This window comes from Dendronephthya gigantea, unplaced genomic scaffold (genome assembly GCF_004324835.1).
Source record: "Dendronephthya gigantea isolate DGI-Jeju-01 unplaced genomic scaffold, DenGig_1.0 000038F, whole genome shotgun sequence".
Lineage (NCBI taxonomy): Eukaryota > Metazoa > Cnidaria > Anthozoa > Malacalcyonacea > Nephtheidae > Dendronephthya > Dendronephthya gigantea.
In genome coordinates, this window is record NW_021163048.1 from 1,425,771 (window position 1) to 1,440,981 (window position 15,211).

Genomic DNA, 15,211 nt, shown 5'->3' on the forward strand with positions numbered 1-15,211 from the left:
CGTGCTTGTGGATGTATTGAATGTACACATTGGCTGGCGTTACAGGAAGAATTTATTGTTTCGATCGACAGAAATTCGAATCTATTTTGGGGTGCAATACTTTCGGTTCTTTTCTTTAAAATGCGCATTCTTTTTTCTAACATAAAATCGAACGTCTATCAAAAGCTATATAACCAGAGTTAATGTCATCTCACTTATTTTTGTACTTGTGAACTAACTGATCTTATTACCACTGCCTCGCCAAATGTTTGCATTGCTCCAGGAAGAAGCTCAGAGTCAGAGGGAAGAAGGCAGAAGCTGAGAAGCCCCCTTCAGTAATGCGCCACTCGTAAGGCCCCGCATCGTGTAAATTACATGAAGTATATCATATTAAGTGTTCCTTGACTTCCTTGGCTTTGCTGTTCATTTTCATGAATTTCTAGCTAGAATTTCTACCAATCTACCTGGTCTTGAAAGGATTTGAAGTTTATAGACGATCAGACGATGAAGGTATCATTCTAGATCTGCAGTCTGTGTCTGCATACTCTATTATTGCTTTTATTGTCAATATCGTGGTGTACTGTACACCACGCAGCACATGAGGATTATGCAATATTGCATTAATATATGCTCTAGGTATTGAAGAATATTTTTCCAAAATATTTGCTCTGTCAGGTTTTAATTCTTTTACCACCTAATACTATAAGCTTAAGAAAAATAATATTGTTACATAGTACGTTCAAATGCCAGATAGATAGTCAGTTAGTCAGATACATTCGATTTGGGACTATGGACTTTTTTGGGATGACATATTATATCTGGTTTTTATAATTTTATTCAGGTTGAAATTATTGGTGCAAGCAACGGAAAGCAAATTGCTAGTATTGAAAATGTTTGTATAATATTTATTGTAGTATAGTAGCAGTTATGAGCCCTAAAATTTTAGTACTATTATTACAAAGCTACTGACAGTTCAACCTTAGGTTGATCCTTGGGGGGAGGGTGTGTTTATTCATATATACAGTTCTGTGTGTTTACGTCATTATGCATAAGGTCTATGTCTAAGGACTAGCAATGTGTGGTTAGCAGAATAAAAAAATTATATTTGTCCAATTTTATTTAACTTCTTTTTTAGCTTGAGCCATCTTCGACTATAAAGTTTCTCAAAGATGAAATACATCGAAATTGTATGATATTGCAGTTTTTACCCTTTTTGCATGCTTGCATGCACGGTTTCTATTATTATGTAACATAAGAGATGTATATCAATTTTCTTATCAGGCCCAAAGTACTATCCAAGTCGACAATCACTAAGATTAGAGCAGAGTAAGTGCACGGTGACAATTGAAATATTTATTTAATAATATGATTTTATAGCTAATATTAAATTGGTATCCATTCAACAAACCTGTTCATATTAGGAGGAAAGTCAATAAAAGATGAACTAAAATTATCAGACCTTGATCTTCCTGAAGGGAATAGACTATATTTTAAGGACTTAGGTATGTATAAATTAGTTTATCCAAGTGCATTCCATTGAGATTTGAAGAATAACTATATTTTTGACATTTGTATAATTTCAATTATTTTTGTATTTTGTAGGTCCTCAGATAGGATGGTCCACAGTAAGTTGCATCACAGTGTCCTATATGACACCATAATATAGTGTGTAGAGAACAAGTATTGATTTTTGCATATTTCTTTAGGTATTCCTTTCAGAATATGCTGGTCCACTTTTTGTTTACCTCATGTTTGTACCAAGACCAGCATTTATTTATGGAGTACAAGCATCTTTAAAACCTCGGGCTTCAGTTGTGTGGTAAGTTCTTTTAGAAACCTTAAAATACCACACTACTAGTTTCATAGTGCTTGAAAGTACCACCCGACTTCATCATCATCGAAAGTCCGAAGCATTCAGTTGTGGCAGCTCCTATCAGTGGCTGAAAAATATCATTTATTTTTCAAGGATTGCTGCTGGTTGTTGGTCCCTTCATTATATCAAACGTATTCTAGAAACATTATTTGTGCACAGATTTTCAAAAGGAACCATGCCTATACGAAATCTTTTTAAGGTGAGCAAGTATTTGATATTTGATAATTCCTTAGCATGCATGAACATATTTTTATTCATTTTGACATTCTCCTGTTCCAAATATACTTTTATACTGGCTATGCATATGTAGTTTGAAATATTATTGATAGCCAAGCTTCCATTAATTAATTAGTGACTCTTTGAAAGAACATATATAAGTTCTGATATGCAACGCATCTACTGTTCAAATATTTACTAACCAAATTTAAAATTTTTTCTCTTTGGATTCCAAAAATTCTCTTGAATTATAAAGAACTGCAGCTATTACTGGTAAGTCAATTATAACTATTGAGAACTGATGACTTAAAACAAACTGCTCGAATTTTGATGAATGCTCCATGGACTTAATGCAAATTGGACTAAAATTAGCAAATTGAAAGATTTGAAATCTTTTCATTTAGGGGATTTGCAGCCTTTGTCAGTTACTTCATAAATCATCCACTCTACACTCCCCCAGGTAATCTGCAATGTAGCTACTCACCATGTAATCCAAAGGGGGAGGGGATTTTTGTTTCCTGGGCATTGTGGCTTTATCCATACTTTATCTATATCTTGTTTTTAACTTCTTTTCTAGCATATGGCGATCTTCAAGTTGCCATTGGTTTAATCGGCTTCTTGGTATGCACGAATAATTATCTTTGAAGAGTCTAAACGTATATTACATCTATTTTTATTGTTACAATATTAGCTAGTAATTTATAAAGTACTTCGAAACTTCTTGATTCTAGAAACTCTGCATGTACTGTACAATGATGCAAATGGTTATTTATATTCCCAGCTACCTTTCTGACCTTTTTTCAATACAATTTAGGTCAATGAATATGGAAATTTTGCGTCCCATTGTGTTCTAAGAGATTTACGCCCTAAAGGTAGGAATTTGCTAATTTCTCATTTTAAGAAGTGTTTGTGGTTCTTCGCGGAAGAAACTAAAGTAGTTTCCGTGGACGCTTGTTTAAAATTTCATAAAGAAATGAAGTGGGCTATTTGTTCTATTATAGGTTCAAATGTGCGAAGGATTCCTTACCCGACGTCAAACCCAATGACGTTCATGTTTAATTTAGTGTCCTGTCCAAACTATACCTACGAGGTACTGTCGCGTGTTTCAGTGACGTTTTAGTAATACTCTAAACTCGTCTCGTTGCCTGCCAAGCAAATGTCCTTCGGGATTTTAGGTCTGTTTGCACCAGACTAGACTAGACTAGAGAATGCATGACATAATTTTTCCAAGTCAAAATATCCCACTATAGGTAGGCATAGCTTGGAAGTGTTGTCCGTTACAACACAGAATCCGAATTTAATATTCTTTTAGTCTTGGTAATATTTATTTATCGCTGGTTTATTATATATTTGCAGTTCTTTGCGTGGCTGTTCTTCACCGTGATGACCCAAACTTTCCCTGGTATGGAAATGAAGTATTATTTTCTTAATGCATTTGTCTAGCCGTATATTTGTACAGTAGCTAAAGGATTTAGCGTCTTAAAAAGACTGACAACGCTAAACACGCCAAAAAAATGTGTGGTTGAATGGTGTCTGCATGCAGTAAAAGGCTTGGTCGAGAAGACGTACAATTTCATTTTACCTCCGTCTTCTTTTCAATAAATAAACACGGTTACACGGACATCATAATTATGTTGATCTGATCTCATTTTATAGCTGGATTGTTCACTTTGGCTGGGTTGCTCCAGATGGCACAGTGGGCTCAAGGAAAACACAGAAATTATCGCAAGGAGTTCAAAGACTATCCAAAGTCCCGAAGGTGCATCATTCCATTTTTGTTGTAGAAACATCTGAGGGTATACACTGTACAACATATTTGCTATGGTGTACATTTAACGTACTTTAAACATTCATATCTCGACCGAATTTGTCTTTTTTTCGACTCATCGTGATTGTCTTAATGAGATTCTGATAATTTACTGAAAACTAGAAGCTAAATTATTTTGATTATCGATCCCTTTTGATTATACTCTTATGACAAGTTGATAATTTTAAAAAAGTAAATATAATATAATAAATCTCGTCTTGGCCTGCATGCGTTTGTTGGGACACTTTTCTGCACATGCATATTTATATTGCATGCATTTGTGCACGATTCACACTGGAAGATATATTGAAAACCCATATAGTATGGACATTGTATATTAAGTCATGTACTGATGTCATCTCGATTACATCTCGATTTTGATTTTTCCACCCTATTTATTTCTACACACATCAATTTTGCGAGTTTCAAATCAATATTCACGTCAGTGTAATGTAACGTTTCGCGATTACAACGTATACTTTGACAGTGCTCATTCCATAATTTGTATCCACGAGGGCCTCTTAATGTGCTATTTTGCTTTGTTTGTGTGAAAGATCACAGTGGCGGATATTATCGAGGTAGGATCTGCCAATCGTTTTCATGAGATTGACAACTTATAGGACATTTTGAGTGGACATTTCAGATCAACGGAAATAATTTAGAAGGGTTTCACATATATTTTCTTTTACTTTACACAGTAAACTGCTATTATTAACCTGGAAATGAAGATATGAAACTTGGAATAAAAATTATATATAGTAATTTAAAGACGGGCATATAGGCCGAGTCACTGTCAGATCTTAATACACCTCACGGACATAGATCTATATGAATCTATATAATTTCGCAGCGAAGCTCAGGACAATTCTATTTTCAAAATTGAAGATCTGCATAGGAAGTATTATATTTTCTTTTATTTTTTCCCTTTTGCTTTATCCTGGCATGTCAGACGAATATAATCGAGTTATGAGTGAATGTTTAACAGCCGAATCGTAGTCTGAGAGTGCATGCCAAAGTGTGTAAAGGTGTGTATATACGCGGTAATAGGTGAAATGAAGGTAACTTGCCACTTGCCCGGTTTCAACAAAGTTTGCGAAAACCCGGAAAAAATCCAGATTACACATGCAGTGACTCCAAATCCGGTGGGTGCATTATACCACTTTTGTCGTTAAGACTAGTAAAAATGCCACATTTTATGCGCGTAGTCTTTAAACTTTAATATATATGAAACATAAATATCTCAACGGAAAATTTTTTATTCGACTCATTCTCATTGTTACAGAAAACCAGAAACTTGATGATTTCAATTATCAATCTCTCGTAATTTTAGTAGTTTACACTTCAAATTTCAAAAGCAAAATCGTGGAATTCGCGCTGGCATGGAAACTATATTTCGGCTCATCACGATTCTTATGTTTTATATAGTCTTGGGTCTCGATTTATTATAGTCTTGTGTCTCTTGATATGATGAGGCCTCTTAAAAGTTGTGCTAAGTTTGGGCCTGACGGCTGCAGTTTTTTGCATCCGACTTCATTAAATATTGATATCGTGTTTTGATTTCCTTTATTCTGTACCAGTCCTCTTAGCACAAAGCTCAATATTGAATGACAACACCCGTGATCGCGGGAAAGTATTTTGATAGTTATTTAAAAGGAGGTTTAGAAATTGCAAAAGAAAACTGGGAAACGAAACGAGTTCGTACAGGTATGGATACGATTAACAGTAAGTTAAATATTTTTGCTGCCTTCGCGCAACAAGCCAATATGCAGATGATTAAACGGGGCGTTGTTTCATTGAAATCGAAGTATCAATGAACATCTTTTCCTGCCTATGTTAAAGCAAGAATCACAAGCGTAAAATGGAGTGCTCATTGTCCAGGGGAAGATGATTTCTTTCGGTATATTTTGATATTCGTATTAAGTTATTCATGTTTATGTTAAGACAGCTGCTGTATGATATTGCTCTTGTGTTGTCATTGATCTGACATAAAAACTATATTTAATACTTCGACAGACAAAATGTACCCCATTTTGTGATTCGGTGTTCTGATCTTATATCCACGTAACACCCTATATTAAACGATGTTCACTGTTTTCGCGCCAAAATTGCTAGATTTCTTTCACAGGCCAGATAAATGCATCTCGCGCCGTCTAACAGCATATGCCAAGGATGAAACTGAGTAATATACATGTATACAATCATCTCTGTGCCGTACAATGTACGCATATACAAAGCTCTATATCTTTTGCGACGTTCATCTCAAAAGAATGAAACGAAATGAGATTGTTTGCTTTGTAACTGCTACTTTAGGTATACTACAGACTTTATATATTCTGGGTGGAATAGCAACGTTCATCCTGCAACTTATATAAGCACTGGCCTTGTTTATTCGCAGTTTCCGCAGTCAGAATGCAAATTTCGTGGTATCTACCGACTGTAAAAGTAATCGATTTTCACTAACAAAGAATAAGCCTTTACAATTTGCATTGTCTCCCTGTGGAGCTGTCTGAACGCCAGTGTCAGTATACGATTCGTTTCAAATTATAAATTTATTGACACTATTGCTTATGCTTTCAATTATTCAACATTGAGAATTTACACAATATAAATATTACACAATTTTAAGCATCCTTTTATCAGTTATCACTCGTCACTGCGTATACGAAACATTCCGGTTTGTTTCATAATGCTATAATCTGTATATACAAAATGGTGACTAAAGATGAAAGTGCAAGAGCGAGGTTGAATAAATTCCGACTGCTATTCGCCTATTGTAAATGTAACCGTATTTGGCGTCACTTTGAGTCCAAAGATCATATTGACAAAATGTGTGAATTATTCAGCAAATGTCAAAATTTAAACATTGGCAACAAAACCACATGCAGGTACAAAAAACAGCCCTCGTTTGATATGCTGAAAATATGCTGAAACATTCACGATACGACTATAAGTATAACAAATTAAAAGGGCGATTCTCAATTAAGAAGATTCCGGCGAAGACAAGGCCAGAAGTCCTATTTCATTTTTGTGCCATATTTCAAGTTTCTCATATTTCATATTTCAAGGAAAGTATAAATGTATCAAAAACAACCATGACGAATTAAAATCGCAACTTGTACCGGATATCCCTGGTTTGTTTGTTTTCATTATACCCTTTAAGAGAGATTTTTGATGTCATTAGCCAATCACAAACAAGTAAATTGACTTCCTTGCATCATCTGGGAAATATATGCAATGCCGGTTTTCTTATGACATTCTACATTTTTCCATGTAGTTAGTTCTTCAATATGACGTTTATGGACATATTATACTGGCGAGATCCAAAGAAAACAGGCCCTATATTCGTGGCGTGCCTCCTGTTATTGTACGGTTTTCATCACTTCAGCGTGGTCACTGTTGTCACATATCTCCTCAAAATATCGCTTCTACCAACATTACTGTTTCGTCTGGTCATCAGCCTTAAAGCTGCCCTAACAAAGACAGAATGCGAACATCCATTCAAGTAAGATTGCTGAACTCTTTCTAACAGAACTGAAACGATAACTTGGCCAATATCTGTGATGATAAAATTTTCGTAATATTGATCCCATGGTTTAGAGAGACTGAGAAAGTTTGGCCAGATTAGCGAAAATTCCGGGTATCCGCGTATGCAAAATTTTAGTTTCATTATGTGAGCGGTAGAGATTTACTAGATTTTCCGTGTGTGACCGCTGACACACTGAGCTTGCTGTCCTAAAAAGATTCGACAACTTTCACTATCGTCATACTTTAAATTTTCTTACCACCACCGTGAAAACTCTATTTCCTGTATCCGTGGAATTATTGTTATTTGGCGTCACGTTTCTGGCACTATAGTCGGTCTTCTGTCTGTATATAGTTCACTGATCAAGCCCTGCTGCTTGTGTCCTTCTTTTTGAGTTTAAACTGGTTTCCGCTGCACGGCATTCAGTGATTGACGGCATGTACTATTTTCCGTTGGTTGCTCCAAATTTTTACTGCTCCACGAAGATTTTATCGCGCGACTTGCAAACTTTCCATCAGATCTTTTGTAACTCGTTAAGACCTTACTCCAATTGCAAGGAGCCGCCTTAAGCAGCAAAGCCAAAAGACACTAGTGAATTTTAATGGATTTTTTATACAGGGATGCATTGGATTCAAATATCGAGTCTTTAGTTGGCATGGTGAGTGTTTCTGACGTTTCAAATATCTTTTCGTAGCTAAAATTTCTCCCTTCAATATTAGGTTTTTTACTAATATTAGCTTTTTTATGTATGCTGTTTAGAGTTTGCCTAAGTTTGTGAAGGTCATGCTACAGGAATGCCGTCGAATACTATTGGTCGAAGATGTAGTTGACACTGTAAAGGTAAAAAAGGGTTTTTATATTACTATGAAAAGCACACACTTCACAAACATTTCAAAAATTGTTTATCAGAGGTTTTCAATATATTTTCTTTGGCTCTATGAATGAGAAAATTATTATATGCCAGTGCTTATATTGTGAAAAACATATCAATGATACCCGATAAAAATAGATTGGTTAAATGGTTAGTTTGGTAGCTAAGTCAGTTCCCGATTATGTTCGAATTCTTTGAACTTCAACTCAGAAGACCAGCGTGCTTCATTGATTATTTTACAATCTTTTATATTTTTAATGGTTGTCTGTTGTAAATTATAGGTTCTGGCGATAGTGCATGTGGTTTCCTATCTCGGAGAATGGTTTAGTGGGATTACGTTGTTGTTTTTAGGTGAGTTGGAAAGTAAATAAATACTTAATGAATAATAACAATGAATTATTTCGCTGTGTATATCCAGAATCTTTCAAATATTGTTTTTAATAACTATTAAATTCAGGTCTCGTAGCATTGTTCACAATTCCGAAGTTTTACGACGTTTACAAAGTAAGTTCAAACACCTGATCGATTACTTTTTTTTATCCTAATTGCAAATGTAACACTCCTCGGTATCAAAAATGATCTTAATTACTACCATTATATAGCATGAAATACATAACATGACAGACAAAGTGTCTAAAGTAATGGAAGACGTGAAGACAAGGTATGTTGTAAATGTGGAGGTTTTTTATCTTCAGTCGACGCTCTTGCTTGTATTTTGGAAGCACATGCAGACCTTCAATTCTTTGTGTATTTCTCATATTCACCCAGGATCTTAGCTTTCATTCCAACAAAAAGTAAATCCTCCGCATCAAAGAAAGGGTTCAAAGAGCCGAAAAATGTAGAAGAGATTAGCCCTGCCTTGGAGAAAGATTCTGACGAGGAGCAAAAAGAAAAGATGTCGTGATTTTACGAATGCTTGTATCTGTGAATAGTTCCTTATCGATTATTTTCAAGATAAAAGATTTATTATACAGTTAAACTTCTTTTCAAAATACTATGTGTATGACATATACGACACATTGTCATTAATACTTATATATATATGATATTTAGCAAATGGCGAGAATATGAAATCTAGTCTCTAGTGTATCGAGACAATTGTTTTAAAGGATAGAGAGAAATCCAGTTATCGCTCCTTCATAGGTATGCTCATGTCAGCCTTGTCTGTACGACTTTTTCAGCTTGCAATTCCTATACGAGAAGATGCATAGGTATTGAAGCTATGATGAAACCTATGATGAAACTGAGGTTTATCTTACATGAAAGCTTATCTGGTAACAAGCGAGTTGATTGAGCGTCAATGACATAATCATTATACAAGCAGAAAGTTAGGAATATATGGCATTACGCGGATATATCACGTAGTAATTTTATCACGTGTTAAGTTGTGTTCAAATTTTGAAACTTTGGTGGGCAAAAATGATTTCATTGTTTTGGTGAAATTAAGCGCGTGGTGATAATGAGTTTTGTCTGTTTTGAAACCATTTGTCGCCATTATTTGGAGGTTTTATCAAATGCTTACAATTTGGTGGGAAATTGCCTAATGGATTGTTTTTTAAAGTAATTCAACTTTATAGCTAAGTATTGACTATCAATACTCTTGACTTTTTGACATGATTTTTAAAATTACAGTGACATTGATTGTTTTCCTTATGCCTTGGCCCTCAGCTTCGTTTGTATTTTAATTGACTTAAATATCTAAGTTATTCGAAATTTTTCGGCATTAGTATCTATGATCCTTAGCAATATTAAGCAATTAATAAGTATCCGGCACATGCACAGCTCCGCAGCTATACTCTTATATAACTGCTTGAGATATCCGTCACCTTAACCACAAAATGTTAGATGTACGTATTTATAGATTTTATATGTTTTCCTGCTTGTCCTGGGAGTATGATATCTATATAGATAACATGAAATCGATGCATGTGTACCAATGCCGCATAATTTGTTTGTTGATTATTGTTAGACACGGTGTTAGTCTCTTCTGGGCATAGAACGTTACCATTCGTGGGTGATAAACTCGATCTATTATACTCATGCCAAAGCACCTTCCAGCGCATAGCAAGTAATTTACGTCATACAATTACACATTTGACAATAGCCGGATGTCTAAGAGCATTGCAAGAAAATGTCGGAAATGGTAGTATTGAAATTTTAGCAGGGGAAAAAAGATTACGGTTTCTATTCTCACAAAAAATTTTAGTGTAATATATCTATAACATTGTCTCTGGTAATAGAATCGTAAAAAAACAGCATAAGAGCGACTGAAACTAAACTGCCAAATGTTATTTTGAACAGGCCTCAAAATAGAAAAAATGTGCGCTTAGAACTAGCATTGCTTTGTTTCGCTGAGGTTAGAGTCATGCTTGATTGTCACGACTATATACAACAACTGATATCAGTAGGACACTGTCAAAAAGTTGACAACCGTGCTACTGAAAGCCACCGGCTGCATTGCAATATTTTGTGGTTTAAACATTGGTTTATACATTTGTGGTTTGACAACCGTGCTGAGCCACCAGTTGCACACATTTGTCGTTTAAATGCATGACAATGCTATAATGAGCTATTCATCAGAGAAGTATAGAGCTGGGTGAGTAAGAGTTTTGTTTAACACTTGATTTTACGTGATTCTGAAACAATTCGAAATAATGAATTTTCTTGTATATATTTTTGTTAAGCATATTCTGCTCTTTCTCAGAGTCACTTTTCAAGTATGAGATTCTGGTTCATTGTAGTTTGGTCAATCACAGCTGGAATTCATTATGATTGCGCTGGTGAAAGTAAGTCTGGCTTAAGTTTATTTTAATAAGCAAACTAGAACAATCAAAAAAACACTTCAGTGCTCTGGAATTCACTATTGACTATAAACGATAAATGTTGTGCCTAGAAAAACAAACAGGGTCAAAACAATTCAGCCATAGGTTGTCAAGCTATCTTTGCCTTTGGTCTGTGCTAACTTTTTTACCATCAGTGTGTTTTCGAAGAGCTGCAGGTATATGTGCTCCTGTTGTCCTGTGTCACAAAATTAGCTATATTTTATACCATTGCAATTGCATGCAAATCTGATCGGTTTACGAACTTATATACGTGGAGATGGCGGTGTCTACTATATAGTAATAGTACTTTTTTGCGTGTATTGTGTACAGTAGTTGTATATGTAGGTTACAGCCACACATGCTGTACGTTTTTCGAGAAATTTTCGACGTTCTATAGTCGGATGTAGCTACTTCACCGGACTGCAAATATAGGCCTAATTATATATCCATTTAGTCGCTGAGTTTCACAGTCATAAAACATGTGAAGGTGCCATAAATTAAAGCAGAACCAGTGTGATTATATATTTATATATAGTAATATACTGTATTTATGCGTTACGTTATAGATGAAAATTGCCATATGATTTACCAATTTGATTTATAATTGAAAAACATTTAGAGGTTTCTATAGTGACTGTGACTCGAATCACCCCGTTTCTCCCTGGGCCTGGCACGCACTATATATGTCAACTGTTCGAAAGAGAAATCCATTTGGTTTTCAAAAAATTTTAAAAAAGTCCAGTCACTTTTTAGTGCAGAGAAAAAAATTGGTCTGATCGGCTATTGAATATTACCACTCGAGAGGTGGCTTCGGTAATATTGCCTCCATATTTGCTAATAAATTCTGACTGGTTGTCTATTGTCTTGCAACTGGTGCCCTGTTTATTTCACACTATTTTGATATTGTCCATATACTTAATACCTTAATATCATCCATATAAGCTAGTAAAACCTCGAAGTCGCAGGTTGAGCCTATGATACATGCACATCCTATATATTCACGTACTAAAATTACAGGAAATACTTATATATAACTTTGTTTTCCGTACGATGGAGAATTTGTTCAGCTGTGGTGTACATTTCATCATCCGAGACCTCGTATAACGCACACGATTTCTTTTCGTAGGTCCATCGGTCGACGAATATGAGGCATTGTTGGGAAAATCCATTTACGTACCTACAGAGGACCTCTTGGGGGCAATTCCAAACGGTATAAAGTTCTTGAATAACGTCCCAAAGGAATGTTACCGGAAAATAAAGCGGCGTAAAATAGTGAAAGATCAGTCGTTCTTCGAAAACACCGGGCAGTTTTACAAGGGCATTGCGACGACGACAAATCTCCATGCTGGGTATGAAAGTAAATTTACCCTTGGCTTCACTCTGGACGCGACAACCAAAAGCGTTAGCGGAAACAACCGTACGGTGAGTGGAACTTCAATCAATCTCGTCACCAAGTCTTACGAATTGCAAATTCAACCCAACTGCCTGTACGAGTCTGACCTTCAGGAGCGGGTAACCGACGATTTTGCAGAACTCGAAACCGAAATTTCCAAGCCATGGTACAAAGATTCATGGAGAGAATATGATGCATTTTTGAAAACACATGGCTCGCACGTGATTACAACAGTAACGTATGGTGCCAGTATTATTCAATATGCCTTTGCTAAGGAATCATCCGAGTATAAGGCAAAGGACTTTACGGTCAAAGCCTGCTCGGCATTAGCTGGAAATGTGAACGCTATTGTAAACTTGTCGTTATCCGCTTGCGCTGGTGTCAAAAAGGATGACGTTCAGAGTATAAGCGATGCGGAGATGACGTCAACTATTACGATCCGCGGTGGAACTCTTGAGACGAGAAGCAAGCTTCTTTATGACAGAACAAAGGAACTTGTTCTAAAATTCCTTGAAGAAGGCGAAGATAACGCCTCGCCAATCGAGTTCAAGCTCACTCCAGTGTGGCAGGTTCTAAACGGTCACAAGAATGTGAAAAAGGAAAATCCGAAGAGAGTGGCCCAAGCCACAAACATGCAATATTACTTCGACGGCTATCTTAATTTTGACTGTCCGTACATACCAGCGGGTGAACGTGGGCCCATTTTACAAAAGTTTGAGCATGCTGAACGTTCGACACCGAAACATCCCGTCTATCAATGCTCGCTTGCACCGCAGGGTTGCCACAGTGACCATGATTGTCACAGTCGTATGGGTCGCAGGTGCGCATGTTACGGAAAATCTTGCGTTCGCCATGAGAACGTCGAGCTGAGCAACGGAGGGAAGAAGACAACGGCCGTTCATAACGAAGACAAGAAAGATTTTTTGGAGCAAGGATGTAAACGGAAGGTTCTCACTTGTGCTTGTAAGGCAGAGAGGCAGAAAAGAAAAGTGGTATTTGAAAATCTTCTCTTGAAGAAACGCTTGCATAGTAATTTGTTTTATTATTAATCGGGTGTAATTATTTAATATTATCTTATTTTGTTATAATTAATTCAATTTATTTAACGTGGTTTATTAGATAAACAGTTTCCAATATTCTACAAGTATTCAGAATAAATATATAAGAAAATATAATGTATATAGTTGCATTTCACTTCGAAAGTTATTTATTAATCATATTATATTTTGTCCGCACTATTGCATATATAGTCACTTGAGTGCCCACAAAATGATAGCTTGGAAATGAAGCGGCGAGCAATGGCGGAATCTATCGGTTTATGGGATGGTTTTTATTGCCCGAGAACAAATTCGGGAAATGTCTATTAGTTGTCTTCACGCATGACAGGATTTTCGTGGTGTTGAAATTCACACCAGATGGGTCTTGCACACTAGCTAAATTTCCCCACCACAATTTTATTCGCTAAAAGATCTTTACACCAAAAGAGGTTGGGTGTTTATAGAATTTTTCCTGTTTGCACGGACGTCCTCAAGAGGAGAAAGTTTGTTTGCATGAGGCTAATGCTCTCCAGTCGAGCGAGAACATTCTTTAAAAAATTTAAGGGGATCTGTATCATTAGAAACTGCCTTTTTATAGTCATATTTATCTCTTTCAGCACAGTGTTTTTTATCCATCTATCTACCTATCTATGTATCTGTTGTATATTTTGCGAATATACGCAGCATTTGTTTATGAAATTCAAAAGATGTCCATGTGACAGTTTTCAACTTTTACCAGACCGTCTATATAACACAACACGTACAGGACAATGTGATACCCTTCAAGGAAACTTCTGGGTGAAACAAATTCCTGTGTGTGGGTTGATTTAGTATCGAAATACTTTTTCAGCACGTCCCCGAAAAAGGTGGGAGATTAAGATGGATGTCTGAATATTTTGAACTTTCTGGGTTGCATCTGTCATTAAACGTTTTAAACGATTGCATAATCTTTTCATTAGCAACAGTAAGTTTCATAGTAGTAAATAAAATTTTTCAAGGATGTACCGCAATACCATGCACTATGTTCGTTTTATCAGATGGATTCACGTATAGTTGTAGAACAGTGGAAATTGCAAGTAAAATGATACACACATATGACATATTTTATGACCTTAATTCTTAAATACCCGATTTTAGACGTTCGTGGACGTGTATCGCACCTCCTACAATTTCCGGAAAAACCCACGTTGTTCTAGAAAAACACAAAAGGTTCTAATTTGCAGTTATGAACTTTAAATGACGTTCAAAACAATGTCAAATTCCTGATTTAGTGTAATTTCTCTTCAATTATCTACTTTTGCTCACGCATTCGAACGAGTTACTAATTCAACAGTATATGGTATTCCAGGACTAGGAGTATGTTAAGAACATGTCAATTCGGCAGCTAAGCTCCTTGTTTTTAAATTATTCTCGAGTTCTTAAAATTCCAAGCATCTAAACTTTTTTGTACTTTGAGAACAAAGCGGATTACTTTCCAAAGTAGATTCCAAGGTTGAAATTTTTATTTATGCTCCCTGTCACCTGTGTGCACATGTATAGACTTTATAGTTAACTTTAAATGCTATTCTTTACGATCTTAGCCAATAAAGAAAGAGTTTAGAAACCGTTTTCCATTCTTATAACGATTTCCAAACCGTTTTCCAATACAGTTAGCCTAAAGGATAATCTCTTCATGCACACGTATATACTT

The 15,211-nt window shown here is 35.8% G+C and overlaps 3 protein-coding genes across 4 annotated transcripts; all 3 read left to right on the plus strand.

Moving 5' to 3' along the window:
• Nucleotides 1–226: 226 nt before the first annotated feature.
• LOC114526317 (very-long-chain enoyl-CoA reductase-like) lies at nt 227–3,878 on the plus strand. The gene is made up of 15 exons (XM_028547893.1): nt 227–489; nt 821–871; nt 1,115–1,166; nt 1,261–1,305; nt 1,401–1,481; nt 1,582–1,604; nt 1,686–1,798; nt 1,946–2,051; nt 2,325–2,341; nt 2,473–2,528; nt 2,646–2,689; nt 2,883–2,940; nt 3,070–3,158; nt 3,425–3,470; nt 3,725–3,878. Exons 1-15 carry the CDS (start codon nt 484–486, stop codon nt 3,850–3,852), a joined length of 915 nt encoding a protein of 304 aa, XP_028403694.1. The 5' UTR covers nt 227–483; the 3' UTR covers nt 3,853–3,878.
• Nucleotides 3,879–5,489: 1,611 nt separating this feature from the next.
• Nucleotides 5,490–10,437, plus strand: LOC114526318 (reticulon-1-A-like). 2 transcript variants are annotated; one of them, XM_028547894.1, is made up of 8 exons: nt 5,490–5,579; nt 7,150–7,377; nt 8,017–8,056; nt 8,158–8,238; nt 8,551–8,620; nt 8,727–8,773; nt 8,872–8,930; nt 9,038–10,437. In XM_028547894.1, the coding sequence occupies exons 2-8, from the start codon at nt 7,163–7,165 to the stop codon at nt 9,171–9,173; spliced, it is 648 nt and encodes a 215-aa protein (XP_028403695.1). In that variant the 5' UTR covers nt 5,490–5,579; nt 7,150–7,162; the 3' UTR covers nt 9,174–10,437. The 2 variants fall into 2 exon arrangements, with proteins under 2 accessions (XP_028403695.1, XP_028403696.1); XM_028547895.1 differs by having other exon boundaries at nt 5,517–5,597.
• A 393-nt stretch (nt 10,438–10,830) lies between these two features.
• On the plus strand, nt 10,831–13,544 carry LOC114526368 (DELTA-alicitoxin-Pse2b-like). Its single transcript, XM_028547957.1, has 2 exons — nt 10,831–11,055; nt 12,218–13,544. The coding sequence occupies exons 1-2, from the start codon at nt 10,989–10,991 to the stop codon at nt 13,531–13,533; spliced, it is 1,383 nt and encodes a 460-aa protein (XP_028403758.1). The 5' UTR covers nt 10,831–10,988; the 3' UTR covers nt 13,534–13,544.
• The last annotated feature ends 1,667 nt before the right edge of the window (nt 13,545–15,211 follow it).